We start from the raw sequence: 24,193 nt of genomic DNA on the forward strand, positions 1-24,193 counted from the left end.
CCCTCCTAGTCTAGGCACAGGGTAAAAAACCTGTTTAATTTATTAATGAGTGACATGCACTAACTTAGTGTCCCTACCAATTCCTTTCAGTTCAATAAATGTTGAATCCTGAGATTTCCAGAGCAATACTGCAGCATTTGGACCAATCTCCCATTGCTTTATAAAGAACCTGTTTAGCTGAAGTTGATGCTACTCAATAAAGAGGTAGGCCAAAATTTTGAAATGCAGGAACTTAAAATTGAAATTCACATTCAACCGCCTCCATAATGTCAGCTGAATGCCTTCAACTGCAATTAGCACTGTAGGATACGTGAGTTCTTAACGTTTCTGGAAATTAGAGTAGGTGCCCTCTTGACTTCTGACACTCAAGTTTGATGTTTCTGGACACAAGGTTTTGACTGTATCATCAGTGCACAGCTGCAGCAGAGACTATAGCACAAATAGAATAAAAATATTTTTCACTGCTTATGCTCAGACGCGATCCACAGCATTTGTAATGTCTGTTTTTCATAACGTTCAGTTTAGAAAGTTGACATTTGATTAAACAGTTTGAATTTGCCAAAACATACATTGTAATCTTATGTTTTAATACCAATTCTCAATTAAAAGCTTTAGAAAAAGACATATAAAGTCTGCTTAAACCACAGTAAACCCACAGACCTAACATATTTAATATAATTTCTGAAACTGTTGACTAATATTTTCTAATTTCTTCACTACTTCTAGTACCACAGCTGCACCATTACTCCCAACAGCTATCAGATATTTAAACAGCCAGTTTGTTAAGTGTTTTACTAGATAGGCTTTTATACTTAGTATTTTCCACATTTTCCAATAGGGTGACGTGCTAGTGAAGTTCAACATCTTGAAAATCTTCACTCTGTTAATACTGTCTTCTGACATCAATGTTCATAATAGTACTGCCACCAAAGGAAAGCTAGCACAGCTGGTTTACAGTTAAGTATCTTCCCCCGCATTTCTACCTTTACACAAACATGCCAACACTGAGGAACAGTGTGCTACAAGTAAGCGTATTATACAGAACGGCGTATCATTCCAGACTGCTAACTCCTGTGAAAAATGACACCCAACAACAGTAAGAACAAGACCACAAACAGGTTTTAGGATGAAATAATTCTTGTTTCATGCTCCTTATTTCCTTTCATTGGGTTTAACACTGCATTCAAGGTCATGAGTGTTGTGACTCTGTGTAGGTGACCTGAGTAATTTACAACAATCAACAGATAATACATGACTGGAAGTGAGTCATTCCATAACTATCACTGCTTTCTAAATGGAGTCATCACATAGCTGCTGAAAAGGAATGTGTATTATTTCACACTCACAGAGTGATGAATGTAACCAGGTAATTAAATCATGTCATTGCTGTGCCTGGAAAATCCTTATTTATAATTTTATCTTGCCTGTTAAGAAGAACTGAACTTCTTGTTAAGGGTAGAAATTAATTATACCTAAGCTTTGCTTTTGCAAAAGCCTCTATGAAGGGAAAAGGAAATTAGAAACAAAACTCACCGGTTTCTTCATCTATGCTGAATCTCCCCAGGCCACTGCCATCCCTAATGGAATACTGGATCTCTCCATCCCTTCCAGAGTCCTCGTCTCGAGCAACAACTTGCAAAACACTTGTACCAATGCGGGAGTTTTCCTTTACAGATCCAATGACAGCAAAGTCAGGAAAATAGGGGGTATAGAGATTTTCGTTAACATCCACCACTTCAACTTCCACAAAAGAAACCGAAGAGAGGGAAACCGGGCGCCCCTTGTCCTTTGCGCGCACAGTCAGGTTGTAAAACTGCTGCTTCTCGTAATCGAGCTCTTTGTTCAAGCGGATGGCACCGCTCGCTTTGTCTATCTCAAACCGCCCATTGTAATCGTTCACCAGCGAGTAACGGACTTGGCCTCCCAAGCCGAGATCTGGATCGTGAGTTTCCAACCAAGCTATGACAGTGCCAACTGGCAGGTCCTCAAGGACCTTCACATTGTAGCTGGATGGTATAAAGGCTGGAGAGCAATCATTGACATCATCCAAAAAAACCTTCAGAGGCACAACGGAAAATTGCTGATGGCCACTCTCTGCTTTGTCCCTAGCCTCGATCTTCAGAGTGTAGTTTGCTTTTGATTCCCGGTCTAGTTGATCGGCCACATACACCATTCCTGTGGAACTGTTGATAGCAAATTGCTGGGTGTCTGTCAGTACTGAGTAAGTCACTTCACCATTAGGTCCTAGGTCTTTATCTCTGGCTTCTACCTGAATAATCTCTGTACCAAGACTTGTACTTTCTAAAATATTAACTGAGTAACTGTCCTGTAAAAAAACAGGCTTGTTATCATTTGCGTCCTCCACAGTAACAGTCAACAGTCTCCAAGCAGATTTCTGTGGATTACCTAAATCATAAATGGTAATATTAAGGAGATAGAGCTCTGCTTTTTCACGGTCCAAGGGCATAAGAACATTAAGCACCCCCGTCTCCACGTCAATGTTGAAACAACTATCTACATTACCATCAGAAATTGTATAAAGTACTCTTCCATTAAAGCCTGAGTCTGCATCATAGGCTTTTATCCTCAGGATGGTGGCACCAACTGGCAGATCCTCCGAAACCTTTACATCAGTAGGGAAGGATTTGTCAAAATGCGGTGCCTGCCTGTTCACTGAATAAAAATCGAGAAAACCATCTTCCAAATTCAGTTTCACATTTGCTTTTGCCTTTTTGAGTAATTTTTCTGCTAGCTTTTGAGCGACTCTAGTTTCTCTACAGCTAAAGGTCTTTGAAGACACTTTCCCATGAACTACCGAAATATTAACAAACATAGCATCAGCAAAGTTCTCTCCATCAGTTGCCGTTATCTTAAGGCCAAAATTGCTGTTCTTTATGCCAGAATTAATTAGAGATTTTTTAAGTTGCAGGACACCAGAGTCAGGATTTAAATAAAAAATGCCAAGTTCATTTCCAGAGATTATTTTGTACTTCACAAGCTCTAACTCATCTATGTCTATTGCAGAAACAGCAGTGATGTGACCACCAACGGGAAAATCAGAAGAAATCACTCCCTGACATGCCACTTTTTCAAAGAGGGGTTTGTTATCATTGACATTGCCTATGTATATGGTGACATTCACCTCGCTTTCATGGCGGTAGGGAGAACCCCAGTCGGAGGCTCTCACAATGAACCTGTAGCTTTCTGGTGAGGACTCAAAATCCAGTTCTTCAGATGTGCTGATGACACCTGTAAACTGGTTTATTGTAAATGGTAACGAGTTCAGACTGGCAATGCTGTATGTTATGTATCCATTTTCCCCCCTATCTTTATCAACTGCTGAAACTGCCAAAACACTAGACCCCACAGGGACGCTTTCGTTGACGAACGAGCTGTAGGAGGGCTGCTGGAACTCCGGAGTGTGATCGTTGGCATCTTCTAACCTGACAGTAACGTGTGCTTTTAAATCACCACCTTTGTTCGTATATACTTCTAATTCATAGACGTCCTTCTCAACGATTTTCAAAGGACGAGCAGTAGTAATAAGCCCTGTGTTAGGATTGATCTTAAAATACTCAGCTTCCTCACTTGGAGATATTCTATATTCCACACCCTGTGGCTCAGGCATCAGCTTAACTGCTGCAACCACCACACCAGGAGGTGAAAATTCACTGATCAAAAAATCATATGCTTCCTTTTCGAACTTCATGGGGATACTTTCTTTCTTGGGACTAGCAATGTGGACCAGTTTGACCGCAGAAAATTTCTGAGGAGATCCTTTGTCCTTCGCTTGGAGGGTAAGATTATAACCATATGGGAAGGTGTCCCAATCAATAGGCTTTCTTTCTTTGATTTTGTACTCATTCATCCATTTACCTTCTTTAGTCAGAAAGAACTGTTCTAGTGGATCTCCAGCCACAATAGAAACAGATTCTATTTCTCCATTGGCTCCTTCATCCAGGTCGTCAATGTTAACAACTGCATAGATAGGCTCCTTGTCTGATGGGAAGGGAATATGGGTTACTACATTTATCGTCGGGGCATGTTCATTTATACGTTCAATGTGAACATAAAGCTTGGCAGTGCTGCTTACGCCATTGTTTCCGTAAAGCTTCATCCCACGGTCCACAGCCAAAATCTCAAGATCGTATCTGTTTTTTTCATCATAGTTTAAGCGGCCACTTAAGGAGATAACACCACTTGTAGGATGAACTGAGAAGAGATCAACTTTGTTTTTGAAGTAATAATAAAATTCACCATTGGACCCAATATCCGCATCTGTTGCGGTCACTTGTGCAATGCTAGTCCTTAAAGGAGTGCTTTCCGCTATCGTGACAGAGTACGTGGTTGGTGAAAACAAAGGTCTTAAGTCATTCATATCCAAAACCTGGATGTTCACTTTTGTCCATGCTTCCAAGTCCTCTCCTCTGACAGATCCTTTCACCATCAATAAATAGTTGTCCTGGATTTCTCTGTTCAATATAGCAGAATTCCCCCCTTTAGTCCTTATTCTTAGGAAGCAAAAGTCAGCAATAATGACCTCCTCTGCTTTAAAAAAGCCCTCGTCATCACCAGACACTATCCGGTACTTGATATCCCATGAAAGGTCAGCCAAGGTAATGCCCATCCTTGTTTGACTGTTGACATAGGTCCTGGCTGCAGAATTCTCGTACACCGTAGCATTGTAAGTGGAATGTGTAAAGTGAAAGCCAAGCGGGGTGGTCCCATGAGCTACCTGGCAAATGGAGGCCAGGAGCTTGACAATCAGAAGGGCAAGGCATGACAGAGGTAGCCGTGAGCCTGACCAGTGGCCCATATTCACCTCCATCACATCATTCTTTCACCCTGTGACAGAGAGAGAAAACAGGAAATAGTTGATCAAGAGATAAAAACTGTACTGTGAAGTTTCATGTCAAAATTACTTATTAAATTTTTAATTAAAAATAAAATATATATACTAACTAGTCACTATATATTTAACAAAACAGAAAGGGAGAACACTATACACACACAAGCACACTAGTTTTGAATTATATTTTTACATGTGTGTGAGTGTATAATATGTATGTGTGCACCAATACATGCACATATACATAACTATATATATGTGTGCATATACACTTTTTTAACATAAAAAACCCTGAGGCCCTACCAGATCTATACACACCTGCACGTAGTCCAGAATAACAATCACAGTGAAATAAATTAAAATCAGACACACACATTTGAATAAGTTTACATAAAAGGATGAACCACATACAGAATTTGTTGGTTTTATTTGTCAGTAGCTCCAACTAAGCCTAAACTTGTTTGTTTTCAGAGCATATTGGAAAACTCATTTTTAGTCCCAGTGTTTGGAAAGGAGACAGGATTTTCATTATGTATATAGCACTGTGATAGTCAAATGTTACCGGGTTTTTTTATGGACAGTTAAGGAAGATCACATGGTTGATGAAATTTGAGCCACCAAGAACAACCAGTACATAAAAGTCACTACACAGCCATTACTTTAACTACAGATACCTTCAGAAAAATCAAAATTAAGGAAGAATTATGGCTAATTAAATGCAATTGCATACATATATGCATATGCATACCCAGATACTGAGGACAGGCAAAATACAATGAAGAAAATAAAACTGCTCAATAAAGCTCTCAGGTGAAGACTCAGGTTAGGAAACAGCACAGCTGAGAGAGCTCGTAGGACTTAACTCTACCCTTGCATATGTTCCACAATGCGTCTGTAATTACAGTCACCACTTTCCACCAAATACACTGGGTAACATTTCCTAAATGAGGCCACAGATGATAATTTTTTTCTGTATGTCCAATAAATCCTCCATTTGCTGGGTATTACTGCCATCCCAACCTAAGAAAGGTGAAGACGCCCTCCAATCTACTGCCTGCCCTGCTGCCAGCAGGTCACCCTGACTAGCAAGAGCATAAATGCATCCTTACTCAGGTGGAGTGAATTCCAGCTTACATCACATTTCACTTTCGTAACCCCAAGCAGAATTTGGCTACACATAAGGCATACGATTCCATTGCTGTGAGCCTATCTCAATCCAGTCTGTCCCACTCCAGCCACCTCAAAGCAGTGACAGCCTTTCCATTGATTTCAAAAGGCTCATCATAAATGTACGTATTCAAATGCAATTAATAAGCAGCCATTTGGGGAAGATTTGGAGTTCCTCCTTACAGTCCTGTTGTGGAATAGCTCCAGTACCTCACTTCAGGGATCTAAACTGGGAGGTTAAACGGAGACAGGGCAAGCAAAGACATTGGCTGAAGGTTACTGGAGGGTGCTGCAGAAGCTGGGAGCCAGGTCCTGCTTATTGCTTCCCCCTGAAAGGAGAGGAAAGGAGCCCAAGGAAACCAGGCAGCTGCTTACAGTGAGGTAGTGTGAATAAGCTTCTTTGTTACAGAGTACATTCGCTCCTACTTGTGAAAATCATAAAAATCAATTCTAAAAGGCAATTATTGAAAGACCCACTGCACACATACATTGTTCTCATTGTCATTTAAAAGCTGCTTGAAAACGTAGTTTTCTCCAAGCTAGAATACAGAGTGGAAAAGGATAGGAAAAGTCGATAATGACAGGGGTTAATTTAAATTTCCAACATGATTTCAACATCCCCTAGGAGACTTATAAATTGCACGCAAGTTTTGGAATATGAATTCATGTTAGTTATCACTTCCAATATAACTGAATGACTATTGCAGTTTTAAGTACTAACGACAATCAATTTATCGCACTGGTGTTATAATGTTCACACAACACTTAACTTCCTGATCCCACAGTCTATATCCCATTGCTTAACACATTAATCAATTTGATCAATTCTCCCAAGCGTTTGTCAAGGCACTCATCTTTCAATACACTTATTTTCCCATGCAGTTCTCTCCCCGCTTTGTTTCCTTCTTATTTTCTTTTCTATTCTACCAACAAAAAAAAGGAAACTCTTTAAAAAGAAAATAAAAATGTAAGACTGTACCACCTCCTGGACCTGCATTCCCCAGTAACAGACAAATCCCCACAGAACTACATGTGACAGTTCCTTTTCTGAATGTGCCCACTCAATTGCTATGCACGTATCGTGTGAGTCCTATGATTAACATCTTATCCCATACAGTTTATACATCAAATATGCACAATTATGCAATATGCTTTGTGTACGTGAGGGAACGGGTTTTCCTGTGCTTCTCCCCATGCTCAGGTTGATCCCTAGGAGACCCAGGATGGAATACTTCTACTTCAGCTAGGAAAGATTTTTTTTTATCGTTGTTGCCACTTCACTCAGCTAAAAGATCAGAGCAGTGGCACCTTATTTTTCAGCACAGCAAACATTCATCAGCTTAATCCACCAGTGTGAAAATATCAAAGTCCCTTATTTTCATGGGGTTTTATGCGATCACTTTGAGTACTGCCACTAAAAGCTGCTGCTTCAGCCTAGCGTGGGAGACGATGCTCTCAAGTAGAAAATACAACCAATATATGGTATGCTGCCAAGGAAAAGCCAGCCAAGGGGAATGAGAAATTCTAATGAGAGAGACCCAACTCATAACAAAATAAAGGGCTGTGCCTCTTCTGTAATGTGGCATTATTAAAATACTCAACAGACAAATGACTGTATTGCTGCCTTTCACCAAGAGCACTTCAGCATCCTCCATCTGTACTGCAATACCAACCTCTCCCCACTGCTAAAAATGAATTTTTGCTGGCTTACTATGGAGACTGATACCATGTTTCATATGAGCACCCATACTTTATTTTACCGCAGCTCAGCAGCTTCCCAGAAATAGGTCTCTTTGGAGTAATGAAATGAATCGTATTAACCTATTTACATCTCATTTGGTGGTTTATTTTTTCCTGTCCATACCATAGTTCAGACTGAGCTGGTTCCTCTCAGTCATTCATGGCCATCAGCATCGGGCTTCCAGGTCCACCATAATCAGAAACCAGTTTTCCTGAGAAATTCATTGCGACAAGCAGAAATGATTTAAAACTTTACCTTCAGGTTAGCCATACCCAAGGTTACAGACTCTGCTGTGGCAGGCAGGCATCAAAGTAGATACTTACAAAGCTATGTGATTAAGTGAACCTAATGAAAAAGTTGTGTATATCCCAGGCAATATAACATGACAACCTTATGCTCCCATTCCATTTATCTCTGTATTTTTAGAGAAAGACAGGACTAAGACCTAATCTCAAATACACTGCTGTAAATCCTGCCATGTCAATAGTCTACAAAGTTCTAGTGGTTCAGTGCAATCAGGATCAGTCCTGAAACACTAAATTCCACCTAGAAACAACATACGTGTGTGTGTGTGTTTGTGACTGCATGTTTTAGTTATGTACACATTTGTATACACAAACACACAGTTTGTGTATTTTTAGGTATAATTTCAGGGTTGGCACTAGAAAAATTGGACCTTCACATCAGGCAGCACTTTCAGAGTTTGATTTCATTTCAGATGTGGCATGCAGAGTTGTAACAAGCTCCTCATTGAAGTTATTCATCTATCCATATATTTATATGGCCATCATTATTATATTATTTGAAAGTCCCAATGGATGAGCTATTAAACTGGCACTTGGGCTACCCAGGAATGTTTTATTCATTTACTGAATTCCTTTCTTCTGGGATATTTGTTTTTAAGAGCTCATAATACATACATACTCAACGCAAAGGAAATGTAATGCGATAGGTTACAGAAACAATGTACAAAGCAACCTACCGTAAATTAAAAGGCATTTCTTTAAAGGCACTTCTTGTCAAAAAAATGTTATGGTTTCAAGTAAAGAAAAAGGTTATGATTACTTTTGCTTGATTTTGAAACATTTAGGCAGGAGCTACTCAAAAAAAAAAAAAAAAAATTCCCCTGGTACTATTCAACATGTTTAGTCTGAAGAAAAGACACAGATCTAATAAGAGCAGAGAATAAAAGAAAAAACCTCCTAACTACCCAAGGAGGTGACAAGATAACACAAAGTCAGAGTCCAGCACCTTTCCACTCTAGCTCACATTAAATACTCTGGCCTTGAAGTAGGAAGGAAGGAATGGAGAAATAGAATAGTGTGTCTTGATTTTTAATACTCTTTAAAACAAACTTGAACATCATGGAGAACTCTATAATTTCACATTCAGTTCTCCACTCAGTCACTTTCCTTTGCTCCTGAGCAAAGATTTAACTACGTGACCCAAACCTTGCAGAATAGCAGAAAAGCTTTAGGTGGCTGGTGCTCCTTAGAGGAATTGAGAGAGGTATGAGCGTCATTCCTTTTTCTCATCTTGGCTCCAGCAACCTCCATTCTGGGCTGCATCCAAACATAACACCCCACTAGACTGAGAAGGAAGACTCAGGACCCAGGAACTGGCAGGATCCCTGCACACCAAAATCGTGGCTCTAATTCAATGTGCAGATGTAAAACAAGTGCTGCGTGATCCTTTGTTTGACTCCCTCTCCCTAGGCTAATTCTTCTAATCCCAAAGATCTCCATACCAGAAAATACTTGAAAAAGAAAGGAATGCATATACCTCTTGGGAAACTCTGAAAATATTAAACAAGACCCAAAAGGACTTTTATAGAATATAAAGAATATAGCAGGTAAACTTCTTCAGCAAACAGGAGGAATAAGCTTTTGGCAGACCACAATAGGGAAAAGAAAAGAGCCTTCTACTCTGTCCCTACTTGCCCTCCAAGCCCAATTACACCCTATGAGATAAGGATTTTTCCAGCCGACCATCAGGTAAATTAACTTAGGCAATGTAACTAGCTAATACAATACAACTATTTAAGACTTTCTCCAGGTCCTTTGAAAAAGAAGACAGAAGAAACCAATCTGTGCTTTAACCTCCATCTTCGCTACAAAGACCCAATGAACCTCTTACCTATAGGGTCCTCTGGGCTAGGAGGAGAAAAAACAGTTTCTCAACTTCAGGTGACAAATTTCTGAGAGTCAAGGTATTTATGCACCTGTGTGCCCGGGAAAAAAGGGTCAAGAAACCTTGACTTAAAGGTTTTTACCTTGATTGCTATTTCTCTTCGAGAAGCTGGGAAAGTGAGGGTGCCTCCTCACACAGGACAGGAGTGGTGACCTCATGGTATGGAAAAATACTACAATTTGGAATTATCACTCCTTTCTCATGAGAGTTGTCACAATTCTCTTTCAAAAGATAGCTATTTAAATTCTATTAAATAAGCAGCTTTAGAGAAAAAAGGTGTATTTGAAAATATGAAGGTCTTTTTTAGGAGGCAAAATATTAACTTCACATGCAATTGAAGTCTAAATAGTATGTAGTGAAGTCATGCATCTGCAGCAGGAACAGAAGCTCTTGATTTTGCTGGAAGTGACCTCAATCTTACAACTCTTTCCTTTCACTTAAACGTCAACATCAGCAGTAGCCTATCTATTCTTACGGTCTAATCATCAAAACACCAAACGTACAAGTTTGTCACAGGCAGATCCATGTACCTAAATAGATCCTCTTATTCTCAGTGCTATTTTCTATCAACAACAGCAACCTGCCTACACAAAAACTTCTGCACAACCAGGCCGTGGGACCTGCAAAAAGGGTGCAATGAACGTTACAAAGCATTTTGACTGGTTTGTAGTTGTTACCTATTTAAGGCTTACGTCAAGCTGCATCAGTTATAGGAAAAGATGGTTTTCACCATCTGTTGTTGATACTGCAACAAGGAGGTGGGAGCCCATGTACATCAGTGCCCTCTCTTGGAAGGAGCCTTTTCCATAGCACAGAACTACAGAAAACTCTTCCAAACTCATGGAAATTCATATTTAAGGCACATGGAAGGTATCGATCTGGGAGTTTAAAGACCAAGGTGTATTCTACCAGCAAACCTCTGCAACAGAGATAGCCATGGATTTTATACTCTTCCCTCACTACACAGGCAATATCGCTAGCATGTTGTCAAATCAGAATAGGGCAAAAAGCACATTTAAACGGCACTTCCTCTAGCCAGACATCTTCCTTGAGCTGCACTCCACAATAATTTACCCAGCTAGGAAAGGCTAACAATTTAGTGGCCAGGAAAAGAAATCAGAATATAGAATAAGAATTTAGTATTTGTGCCATAGGGAAATGAATTAAAAATGTGCATTCAACCCTAGGCAGGAGGGGGAAAAAAACCTGACACCGATAGATTTACAACAGGGGATATATTCATGGACCTACCTGCTCCCCGATGAGCACAAAGATATGCTTTTCCATATATATGATTATATCACGATGTGTTTATCCCAAAAAGAGAAGAGGAAGACAAAATGACCATTTCTGCAGAGTAAGCCCTTGCAAGAGACAGCGCTATAAATCCTAACCTTCCTTAGAGCTGCAAATCCTCCTGCTGCCTGCATATAATTTCACACGGGAGAAAGGCCGCTCAGCATGTAGCAAGTGTAATTCAGGCCGTCCCTAGGAAGTGAAGATTTAGCCACCCAGCCGTATGTTATGAATAACTTTGTTTTGCTAGCAGGTGCTGGGGATTTTTTCCATACAACACCAATTTTTGCCAAGTATCAGTTCATCAGCAAATGCCTCCACTTGCGAGCAGGAGCCAGGCGTCATTTGTCTTCCTGGGGAGCGGGTGCAAAGGGTCTGTCGGACTCCCTTCCCCCTCGAGGATGAAACGTGGCTTGGGAAATGGTAGAGGGGGAGAGGGGAGGAATTAATTTGCCGCCATGCAAGATCTGTCAAAAGGGAATTCCTGGGAGCCACCTTACAAGGGATTTGAGCTTGTCCCTTGGTGGTCTGCCCCCAGGGAAACAAAGGCTGATACCTAGTTTTCATGCTTTGTGTATCTCCAATCCCTCCAGGCTCCTGCTTCTTAATCACTGTAAAATGGGGAAGCTTTGGGGTAGTTTCAAAATGAGCCAGTTATTTTCATGGGGGCTACCTGCTTCCTTATGAAGCACGCTCAAGGGTACTATTTCTTGTTTATTTGGCACTTTTTTTCTTCCTTAAGTTTATCTCATAAATCTACTTTGACCCCTGTCCAAGGAGCCCTGGCTTGGAAGCTCTTTCTATGTACAATGTCAATGTAAAAAACCCAGGACTGGTGAGTCCCAGTCCTGTCACTGCTGGTCTTTCCGCAGCTCCCCCTTCACCACATGTTAATTTGGATCCCCCAAACAGCGAACGTGGTGTCCCTGCAGCTGAAAAAGCATCTTCCACCTTTCCCACACAAGGCTCACTTCCCACCCTGCGCTCTTTTCCATGGTAGTTTTCCTGCAAACCCTCTCCCGCTAGTCCCAGGCACCGCCGGTCGCTGCTGCCAGTCTGCTCTGCATTCGGGATACTGCACATACTCCTTCTGACAGCTTGCACAGGCTTGTATAAACTATTTGGATATAGTTTACAGTAAGAAAGAAGGCTATGAGATTTACAACTACTGTTTTCAGGGCCATAATAGGTATATAGGTGTAAGGACTGGGGCAAGCTGTTACTCTCAGAGGAAAAAAATACTATATATCTCCCTCAGACACTCTGTGTGTGGAGGTAGGGCAGCTCAAATGGTCCAGACCTTTATATATGAGCAAAAGGAGGGTGGCTGAAAAAGAGATGAATATACAAAAGCTTCTTCCCAGTTGACAGTTCCATGTAAAAAACACCACATAAAATGGAGACCAGGGGAAAAGACTGTCAGGTTGGACTACATGATCTTTAAAGGTCCCTTCCACCACAAACCATTCCATGATTCTATGATTACGAGATCCCAAGTCAAAATAATGACAGTCCAGCAAGGATTTTACAAAGGGACTGTGGGATAAAGCATTTCACTCCACGCCAGATCTTGGGATAAGCCAAAACTCCAGGTTTGTCCCAAAATTATTTGGTGAGTGACAGAGAGGTAGTGTCAGCAGGATTTTTTTCCTGCGCTGGCAGTTAGTGCAGAAAAGGCAGGTAAGGACAGAGTCAATAGGAATGAGAAGGGACAGTCTGGAGAGAATGAGCAGAGACAGAGAATGGGACCTGGTGAGTGAGGTGAGCAGGAGGGCTGGTGAGCAGCACTGAGGGCACGTTCCCCTAACCAGCACAGTGCCATTTACCACGCACAGAGGCAGAGGCGTATTCTTGGCAAAGGCATGCCAGGCTTGTTGTCCGAAAGTTCAGCCACCGTTGCTGATCCTTCAGTGTCTACCGTAACTTCATGGTGTTTGGTCCATGCAGGAGCAACACGCAAAGTGACCTGAGAAAATGGCACTGCCTGAGCAATCTGGGAAGAAGTCTCAGGAAAAGATATATGGATGGATCCAGGTGCCATTAAGAAAAAAAAACACCATTAAACAGAACAACCACTTGAGAAATACCTAAATCTTATGATTCTAGAGGGAAAAAAAAGAAAGAAAAAAAATTTCTTTCTTGAGGCTAGGAACAGGATTATTGGTTTTACAATGCCATTTCTCTTCAAGATGGCTGTGACACACAGTAATAGAGAGAGATCATGCTTGAAGTGCAAGGAACAAATATTTTGATTGAGATCCTCAACAAGTTTGAGATTTGAGAATGAAACGTAGATTTAGCAGTGAACATTTTTCTTCCAATAGGGCAGGAATCTGCAGGGTGCTGGCACCTGCTGCTGTGCCGCAGGCATAACACAGAGCCGCTTCCACTCCTGGAGCAACCCGCTTGAGTTGTCTGCAACCAGCTAGAGATGTCTACATGGGTCTGACTTCCAGGCACTGCAGACCAACCACCCTTCCAAAAGACAGCTCCCCAAAAACCGGCCCTCTGATGAAGTAGCCTCTGAAAACTTGGACAAACTCTAAGCCCACAACTGTTCACAGGAAAAAAATAAAGAAAAATGATCGTTGATAAATACAGTGGCTGCTTTCTATATCTTCCTGTGCAAAAAATCAGAAAGGCTGTCATTTGTTCAAACAAGCAGCGTTTAGAGAAAGGGCTATTGCCATTACTTTTTAAAATTACATCCAGCTCAGGCCATGGAAATTGGTTAACCTGCCTAAGTAAGAAGCAACGCACGGATACATCAGGTCAAATACATCACAGTTTCTCTCAGATAAGTGGAATCCACGCTGCAGACATTGTGTGGGAAATAGAAAAGTAGACGGAGTCAGCCTTAAACCGAACAAAGTTACGACAGAAACCCAGAAATTTCCTTTCCAGCCCATGTGTTAAGGCCCAATCATGCAAGGAAGAAAGCTTTCCATCAAAGCTGGCCTTGGACCGCTATCCACATTAGAAATACCTGAATCCATACAAGGTGCTGCATCCAATTATTTTTAATATGGCATTATAACACGCTATTTTCGATGCACACAAGGGAGTGCTGGTGGCACTCAGACAGACAGATCTGCCTTGTCTGCACAGAAGAACCTCTGGTACCCCCTCCAGTACCACCTCCGCCAGGCACCTGCACCCCAGCGAGCAGCCGCCAAGGGAAAGGCACAGCACCGAAAGTCTTCTGCGTGCTGAAACTCCCACCACGTTCAGACAAGTTACCCATACTGAAACCACGCGCGCTTTTGCCCCCCTCCAATGGTCAGCTCATGTGTAGACATTTGAGACGATAACCACTTTTTAGCTAAGCAGACATTAACTCAAACCACTACGGCTTCAGCTTTCCAACTTGGCCAGTTCAGTCACCGCAGCTGGGAGTCCCTCAAAGCCTGTTGCGTGTTTGGAAAGGTCCAACTTTGCAGGCACAGCCCAATTAAAAGCTCCACAGAGCAGAGATCGCTATTCAAAGCTGAACTGTTCACTTTTGTTTATTTATAGCAAAACCATTAATTGCTAATCACATATTTGTTTGCTGGAAAACCAACGCTCCAAAATAAATACCAAGTTTAAAGACCATTCCCAGAACGCTGGACGGTATCAGGAACAGCGCTAAAAATGTAAATCAGAAACATCAAAACACATCAGGATTTCAACTAGAGGAACAAACAACCCATTATTTCTGTGCCAGAAAAGAGGTTACCCATAAGCCGTCAGTTAGCCGCAGAGTCATCTACAGTCCAGCAGTTATTTATGTCCTGGAGAATGACAGACACCACTGCACAGTATCTGTTGAAAATATCTTCATGGCAATCAGCATATGCTAGATTAAGTGAGGTATCTCTTAATACAGAGTTTCAATAATCACCTTGGAAAAGTGCCTTTTAAATACTTGGCATTAAAGGCAGAACCTCAGAAAGAGGATAGTTTCATTTATGAGTTAGTTTCATATGTCAAAATCATGCAAAATTAAAAAAAAGAAAAAAAAAAAAAAAAAGAAGGGGGGGGTTTTTTTAGTCCTCTTCACTAACAGAGCTCCATGCTTCCCTCAGGAGAAGAATGTTCCCTCAAATATCAGTCTGCCCTTTTTCCACGAAAGGTGTTTTAAACAAGCACAGCAGCCCAGGCTGCATGGAAAGCCTCACCACCAGCCACGCTGGGAAGCAGTAACACCTCCACAGCAGACTGCTATCTACCTCCTGAAATCCTTATGGGTACAGGACTTCCCTGAAGCACCCACATCCACTGGCTGTCAGAAAAGCTTTGACTGCTCTGACAGCGCTGCCCTCAAGTTCCCTGATTTTCATGCATATTTGAATGCCAGGTAAGTGCACGCACTCAGCCAATTTTCAGATTAGGAAACAGGCGTAACAGCTCAAGCCCCTGGCTCCAGGCCACATCGGAGACACCCCCCCACATACTCCAGCTGCCAGCTCTCACCGCCTCGCTATGCTGCCCTCTGTACCCGCACAATTTAGGGCAGGAAGGTCTCCCTACAAAGCACTGCTCACCAGCATTACTGGCCTAAATTTCCAAAACAGGGAGTCACACAGTTAGGTTTCTCACCACCGTTGCAGTGGCTACCATTCAAAACTTATCATTTATTCACAGTTCAGGAAATTGGTTCAGTCTTCAAAATTACATCTAAGACCTTCAAAAGTTAACTGGAGACACTTATCATGAAACAGAGACCAGTAAGGAAGGGGTAATAATAATAATAACAACAACAACAACAGTGTCAAGATTCCCTTATGTTGTTGAAAACAGTAGCCACTAGGAAGAACAGGCTCATCTCTTAATGCCTCACCCTTCTCCGCTTGCTCTCCTGGAGTCCAGATCATCTGCACCCAAGGTCAAGTTGCAAAGCCTGTACTCTCAGATTCTGGACAGAAGGCAAACACCACATGCACACCAAAGACTGGTTGCGGTAAATCACCTAAACACGGGACACAGGGTCAGGCTCGGTCCCTCTGACCGTGCTTTCGTCAGGTCTCACCCCGGTTTGCTGCCAGCCCCCTTGCTCTGGACTTCTCCCCGCTTGCTAGGAGCCCACGCAGTGCTGGTGCCACATCAGCTCCCCGCAGCCCCAGCAGATAAATCTTCCTAATGGGATCAACCCCATCCCTTGCACACTTTGACAATTAGAGAAGCTATTAGCAAGGCGGACACCTCACAATGCTGAGCATCCAACTTAGCGCTCGCCAACGCCAATGGGGCAGGACACACCTCCCCGCGCTGCTGATCCACGTCCTGGAAACACAACCAGCCGCTGGCTCCACATCTTCTCTTCGTGCACTGGGAGGAGCGAAGGAAGCAGTGCCGGCAACCCTGTATCATCCCACCAGATACCTCTCTGCGCCTCCAAAACCCAGGTGCGGCTGTGCTGAGCTGCTCCTGCCCCGTGCCGAAGGTGCCGTGCTGGCGCGCAGCTCCCAGGACTGCCCCTGCGCAAAGGTACATGGATGTTCCCTCTTCCAGCATCCCGCAGAAGCAAACTCACACAAGGTGCCTGCCAGCCACATGCCCATCATTTTCCCCACATTTTTCTTCTGGCAAGGGGATGGGGAAAGCTGCTCACCTGAAATAAAAGGACTCCAGCCTAAATAATAACTATTAGCTTATGCCCAGGGATGTTCACTGCTGCTGAATTTAACACCTCAATTTCAAATGAAGTTTCACATAGCAAGGTGCTACTTGCATACAGTTCTCGTTCCTCAGGCACCTATTGAAAAGCAGCTACCATTTCCATCTGACCTCTGCAAAGCTCCAGGAAGGTAGAAAAAACTCAGCTGTGTCAGAGAGCATCAGGTCAAAGATCAAAGTCATCAGGAATAACTTTGCCTGACTTGAAGCTCCACTATCGGTTTCCTCTGTATTTTTTAGATGAAAGTATAGAGCAAAAAAGTGGGAGTTACGAAATAGCAATGCATCAGCTTACCAAAACAAACCCAGCAAAATTACAAATCCATACAGAAGGGGGAAAAAGAAGCATGTCTCACTTGTGAAACTGTTATGAATAAGGAGAAAATGTCTGTGGTTATAATATATTTCTATACCACCACTTTTATAAGAAAAGGCTCTCAATAGCTTTTGGCATATGAAAGCCACTATGAGGACTGCAATAAAATAGAGAGTAGTGTAAAAGACTCCCATCACACATGCATCCCTAGAATTTATGTTCAAATCCTACTGTATTAAATTCTGTATTCTGTGGCTTTTGGAAAAATGATTTTATTTTATTAAATGAACTATACAATATATTGTTTCTCTGAAGAAAAAGTATCAGTAGGAACATAAAGTAGTTCTTTTAACACTAAAAAAAATGGTTTGAACTTAAAAAACGCTTTCAGTAAGTAAGCACACTTCTAGTGTGAGTAGGGGTGTGTACGCACACGTACAGCCCATTTCACCATGTCCAGCTGCCCTCAAACCTCATGTCACTACACAGCCTGTGACAGTTACAGTCATTTAAGAGTTTCAATCCTTGTTGCTGTGTTTCTAGGGGATATCCTAAGGTCCAATGAGGTCTCAAAGAACAGGGAAGCATTCATTTTTTTTTGACAGGCAAAAATACTGCTCCCGAACAGACATTCCTCAAATGCATATAAATGCATCCTTTGCAGCAAGACGTGCTGCACGCTGTGGAGGTAACACACACGGAGCTGCACGTTCACGTGCAGGCTCAGCGATGGGCCACGACGCACAGCGCATCACTGTACCTCACCGTACGAGCCCGGGCATCGCAGCCTGATGCTCCTACCAACTTCTTCACAAGAGTTGCAGACACTCTACACAACTAAACCAAATTATATTCAGGCACAATCATTTCACGCCGCAGCTTGGTGATCACTTTACAGCAGGATAAGCCACCGTGGCCACCAAAGCAGCTGTCCTGCGCTCACTCCCTCCCCCCACCCCAGCCTTTTTTTTTTTTCCCCCCCCTTTTCTTTTTCTTCTGTTTTTTGTTGATTTTGCTCTCACTGGGGATTGAGCTGCCCTATTCCAAATATGCCTGCGAACAAAAGGGAGAGAGGGAGGGAGGGAGATGGGGAACGGGTGCCTGGGGCAGGCGGGAGGGATCCTTTCCATGTCCATGGCAGCTCAAACTGTTTGTCAAACAACAGCCGGAGTTGAGGCAACCAAGATGGTGTGTAAAGAGCAGAAAGTACCTTCGAGAAACATACTGAACACTATCAAAATACCCAAGGCTTAAATAGACACATGAAGTATTTAAATGCTTTCACACCCATAACAAATTTTGTTTACTGCCCAGCATTTAAACAGCTTTTTCTTTACTATTGTAAGGTTGTTCCCAAACAGTGTGAATTTGATGTTGCAATGAATAGTAGCACTTCAGCTCCTATTTACAACCCATTCAGCGACATAATTCCACAAATAGCACACAGAATTTCCACACTTTATGAAATAAAATGTGTTCTTGGCTCAAAAGAAGTTGTGCAAATTAGCTGACAAAAATCACTTCCTTTTGTTTTTCCTCTCCGATATAGAAAATTAAAGGAAAAAGAGAATACTAACCAAGTAATATGAAAAACTTTATGAAAACGATTAGAACCACCAAGCACTGTTAACGCCCTCTCGTAATTATATGCAAAATGCTCAGTATCCAAGGAAACAGTGTAGTAATGAAGTTAGAGACTACTGTATAAATGCACCTTCTAAATCACCACCAAGAATGTCTATTCCAGAGGGACTGGCCAGTTTATTAGTGTGTGACACCCTGATCGCTTAGACATGCTACAGCTTAAAAACAAAAAGCTAACAAGCTACTTTTGCATAAAGGACCCTTTTGTCTGCCATGTATGAACAGTCCCTTCTTAGCATCTAGTTACAGAGTTCCTCTGCAGAGTTGCAGATTTCTCTAAGCCCGTATTCACCTTCATGAGAGTTGTTCAGAAATCTGTAATGATGGGCACTAATTAAACTGCATAACCAGCAACAAATGAAGCAGAGATGCTGTCCTTTGCTCCAACTTCTCAGCAAACTGAAACGTGCAATAGGAGAAATACTGAAATTCTGCTCTTCTCCAGAGCACATTGGTCTGAAATCCATTTCATTAGCACCAAGCACTAACACAAACTGACTTATGCCCACATTATTAAAATTAATTTTAAAATTAATACTTATGCTCCCGTATCAACAGGTCATTCTCAGGGATGTTTCCTAGGGAGACAGGCCGGTCTACAGTAAGGAAGCCAACACAAAATTAACTCCTGCTTTTTGATGTTAGCAATTAGATCATCATGCCATACCCGTATTTTTAGGCTCAATTTCTGCAAGTATTAATTTATTCTCCTGATTTCTGTGGCACCTTATTCCACCTAACAACTACTGAATATAAAGCAGTTCCAATCCAGGTTCAACCACCCTGTCACTTTGTGGATGAACTTTGGTATTCCTCCCTTCCAGTATGTGTGACAGTTTTATAGAAGCACATACCTCAACATCTCCGCTTCTTCTATCGGATGCCCCTGTAATCTTTCTCTGTGACCTTTACATTCCCTTTGGCTCATTCTTTTCCATGACTGTAACACCCTTTATATAAGTAGATAGCCTAAGCTACACAGAGTATTTCCAGTTTGGCCTCAGGCAGAGATAGCCAAGTGCTAGAATAACCCGACTGCCAGCTCCTGCCTGACAGCACACACAGTCATACAACTCTCTCACTTTTTTCGATGCTCTCAGGCACCGTGCTGATTTGGTAAAAAAGACTCCATCGTCTTCATGCTGCCTCCTCTTTTGTGCCTTGTCTCTTCCGTTTTCACAAACTTTACTCCTTTCCCACTGTAACCCTCATTGCTTCGGTAGGCAGTTCCAAAGGCAACTTGTCTGCCCTTCTCTTTCCATCCGCTCTGCTTTGGGGGGTCTTGCACCACTGAAACAACATTCACATCTTCAGTAAATTCTGTTGCTTTTCTTACACCATCCCTCTTCCAGATCGGCGTGGGGCTGATCCTCATTTCTCACCACCACAAACAGCTTCATCTCATGAAACACCTCGCTGCTTTGTCTGGTGCTGTCTCCTCTCAAGCTCTGAAGCTCACTTTCACACACCACAATAACTGATCTTGCCCAATTAACCTTTTTAGTTGGCTCCTATGCCTAAGATGTTTTGTTAAAAGGCTATAGAAATTCAGGCCATAGCTTTCTCTCACTCCTCCTTTTTTCTCTCCCTTTGTCAATATATCGCAGTTGTACAGCATGCCCTAATGGCAATTTCTGCATTGTATCAGCATATCTGTAAATCTGTCTTATAGTACCATAATTATCTGATGCTTCACTAGATCTCTCTTTAGATTGCTTTGTTTAAACCCCCTCTAGAATTTCATAAACGAGTTACCAGACTGGCAAAAAATTTTCTTTTCTAAAGACATTGTCTTACACTCTTGTACTTGAAGCAGCTGAGCACTCAAAACAGTTAAGCAAGTGAACTTTCTCATTTCCACTCCATTTTACTGTACTGCCAGCTCATCCACTTCACCAGCACTGTTTTTTTCTTTTGCCTATGACCAACAGTGACCACAGCAGTAATCTTGAGAATATCAATCCTCTCTCAAAAGCCACACCAGAGATGGAATTACTAGAAACACTACACCAATGAAGTCAAAACCCAGCAACAGTCAAAACCTGTCAGCACTGTGAGAGGTGGCGCACCTTAGTCAGGCACTTTCTGCTTAATGCAAAATGATACTTAAAAGTTACGATTCCAACCACAGCTGCTTAATTCAGAAAACTCAAGTCTAGAAGGGTAAGGGGACATTCCAATAACCTTCCAAGATGTTGCTACTTATGCAGACTCACCAAGAACTCACAAGCAAAGAAACGTTGAGGGGATCAGAACTAATTTGATCTCTGAAAGGCAAGTGCTGGATGCAAAACTGCAAATGTTAACTGCCTCCACAAAGTCCACCTCCAAAAGGGTAGCTCTCCCGGCCACGTCACCAGTGGCCTCATTTCCAGAGGTGCAAGGCACCATTCGACAGCAATGTCACTGTTTGCTACCATGGGAAAGTTGAGCTCTTCACCTCTCTGTTTTAGCTTACTTATTGTGGTTCATGCTTATCTGCCTGCCGTGAATGTCGTGACGTTTAATTAGTTTTGGTCTGTAAAACACACTGAGATCCCCCGGAAAAGCGGTATATGCATTCGCAGTAGGATCCCTGCAAGATAATGTTCTTGGCATCCCCAGAGTAACCAGCACAAGCAGCCAGAGGACAACTCCAAAAACGAGGTACTCGAAGCACTAAGTTGTCTGTAATCCCAGTCTCTGTCTGGAGGATCAAAAGTTTCAGGGGCAGCATTTTAGTGCAACACATGCTAAAACTGATGTGGGAGTTAATAGCGGTTTTACAGAAGAGCACTGGCAAAACCATTCTCATCAGCATCTTTCAGCAAAAAGAAAGAAAGTAAAATAAAAGCCTACCTTAAAACGGAAATATTGGGGGGGGGGGGAATGGAAATCAACAACACTAACAAAAGCACCATATGGGTTTTTTAAATATCCCAAACAGCTTAAAGTTGCCCAGACTTCTGTATTCATTAATTGCTCAGGACACAGATTTATTTATTTATGGCTCAGAAAAGAATTCTCAGCTCGGAGGCTTTCCAAAGAACAACCCTCCCCAGTTCTGCATGGCCACCTCGGCCAACTCGCCCTGCCGTTTCTTATTCTGATGCTAATGCAGTTCAAACAACCCAACCCTGCATTTTTAATCTATGCAATAAGCCTATCTCCTATCTTTAGGTCACTTAGTTGTGTCAGTTTAAATCACGACATTCCCATAGAGCAAAACCTGATCATTTTATTTACATTTGAGGACAGAGAAGGCAGAAGAAAAAAAAGTTCATTATAAAAATGCTTTTTTTGTTTGTGGTGTCTAATTCAAGCCCCACTGAAATCTGCATGAATTTAAACAGCAGTTGAACCATGAGAAACAACACATTTTAATTAAGACTTGCACAGCTACCTTCAAGATAGGATACCCTGAAAATATCTATCCATGCACAGGCATATCATATTATATAATTATATATATTATTAGGTCTTATCCAAACTCTGCTGGAATAAAGGCCGAGATCCCATTGATTTCGGTGGGCTTCAGATCTCTCTCTCTTTTGTAAAATAAGCCTGGACGCTGCCACTCCGGTTTTCACAGGCGTCCGCATGGGGATATTCACAGGGCTTCTCACAAGAGGGAAAACCATGAAGTTGAAGCCATCCATGAAAGGTACTGGATTTATTCCAGATGTGGAACTGTTTTTAATTAATTGGAAGCATTTGAAGTATTCGCTCATTAAATATGCTTTGCATTTCACACATGCACGTAAGAGAGTAAGAAAACTGAAAGCCAAAATCGTAATGTCTTATTAAAAAGACTCTGACACCACTTTTAGCAAAATTAGGCTTGCGTGAAGACAAGAGTTACAGCACTGACATAACACACCACACCAATATGCAAAGCATGTGGTTCTTGCGCTGCTCATCCCCAGGAAACCTCACCTTGACCCGGAGGACTCGCTGGCTGGGAGCTCTCCCACCGCCACTCAGCCCTGCACCGCTCCGCACGGGAGACTTCCCGGCGTGCCCAGCCCCATCGCCAAGTGCCATACTTTAAGTTCGAGGTCTCTGTCCTCTAGACGAGGATGAAACAACTTATGGTACATCTATGTGCCAAATCAATATTACCAGTAAAACTTTTGCATATGATCATACAGAAGCAGATTTAAGCAGCCAAGAAGGGAAGACAGACAATTCCTTCGACTTCTGAGGTCTCGAGCCAATGCCTACCAGCCACCTGTCACCATTCAACTCCAATTAAAGCAATCTATGAGCGTACCGCAGTCATCTACAGATGCGAGAAGCAAACGAAAACTTACGGCCTCCCGCTTCTGTCAAGTTCACAGCAAAAAAGCTCCACCACAGAGACACAAGAGTGAATTTGGACGCCTGCACCAAGGCTGGGCCCGCTCCCATCCGAGCCAGGCAAGAAGGAGGTCATGCACAGCGACGGTCCGGCAGGTCCACACGCAAAAAAACGCAGACGAAGCCTAGACACGTTTCTGCTATCCCTAAACTCGTCACGGGCTGCCATCCGCCCCAGAAGCGTGGTGCTCCTTGAGGACCAGGACCCGCGCCGGCCCATGCTCCGCCCCACCGGACCGCTGCTGGATGCTCCCAGCACCCAGAGGACCCAGGTTGGGTCAGCTCCCCCCACCCCCCCCTGCCACCCCCCCCCCCAGCATCCCCGTGGGTCCGTGGTACTCCGCGGCAGCAGACACCCGCGGAACGCAGCTCTCGTCTCCCCTCTAGCGGCTGACCCACGGCAGCCGCTCGCGTGTCTTCTGCTGCCGCTGCCAACGCCGAAGGGCTGGAGCGTGTCCCCACCACAGGCTGAGCTTCTCCCTCGCCGGAGCCCGGGCTCGGTGCCACGGGCAGGCAGGGATGGTGTTGCCCAGGGAAGAGGGACAAGGCAGAAAGGGGAGCATCTGGGCAGAAGGGCGGCTCTTCTGCTCCCGCGGGGAGCCCCAGACTCCCGGGTTTGAGATGAGGTGAGCGAAATCGCCGCGTAGGGCGAAGAACCACAGCTGGGTTCAGAACACGGTTGTGTTCTTTATTATTTCTCAGAGACCCGAAAGAATCAGGTATCTGGTGACTACGAAACGCTCAAAACTTTTCCTGCCCGAAGACTAAGTTTTATATCCGACAACAATGGTTTTGTCGCCAAGGGTCAAAATTAATTCTAGTGATCACCAGACAAGTCAGTCTCTTAATGATCTCTAATCAATTTTACCAGCGCTACCAAACTGCATGTGATGGTCTCCTGTTCAAAACCAGCATACAAACATTAAAAAAACCCCAAACTTCACATTTCTTCACAAGTCATCTTTCCCCCCCCCCCCCCCCCAAACACAACAAC

General features: G+C 42.9%; 1 protein-coding gene across 1 annotated transcript in view; it reads right to left on the reverse strand.

Moving 5' to 3' along the window:
- FAT3 (FAT atypical cadherin 3) overlaps positions 1-24,193 on the reverse strand; it is a 347,829-nt gene that overhangs the window by 321,559 nt on the left and 2,077 nt on the right. The window contains exon 2 of the mRNA XM_010578241.1: positions 1,534-4,845. Coding sequence (XP_010576543.1) covers positions 1,534-4,828 — 3,295 coding nt within the window. The 5' untranslated portion in view covers positions 4,829-4,845. The remainder of the gene's footprint in view (positions 1-1,533; positions 4,846-24,193) is intronic.

The sequence above is a fragment of the Haliaeetus leucocephalus genome, unplaced genomic scaffold (genome assembly GCF_000737465.1).
Source record: "Haliaeetus leucocephalus isolate CR32 unplaced genomic scaffold, Haliaeetus_leucocephalus-4.0 Scaffold616, whole genome shotgun sequence".
Classification (NCBI taxonomy): domain Eukaryota; kingdom Metazoa; phylum Chordata; class Aves; order Accipitriformes; family Accipitridae; genus Haliaeetus; species Haliaeetus leucocephalus.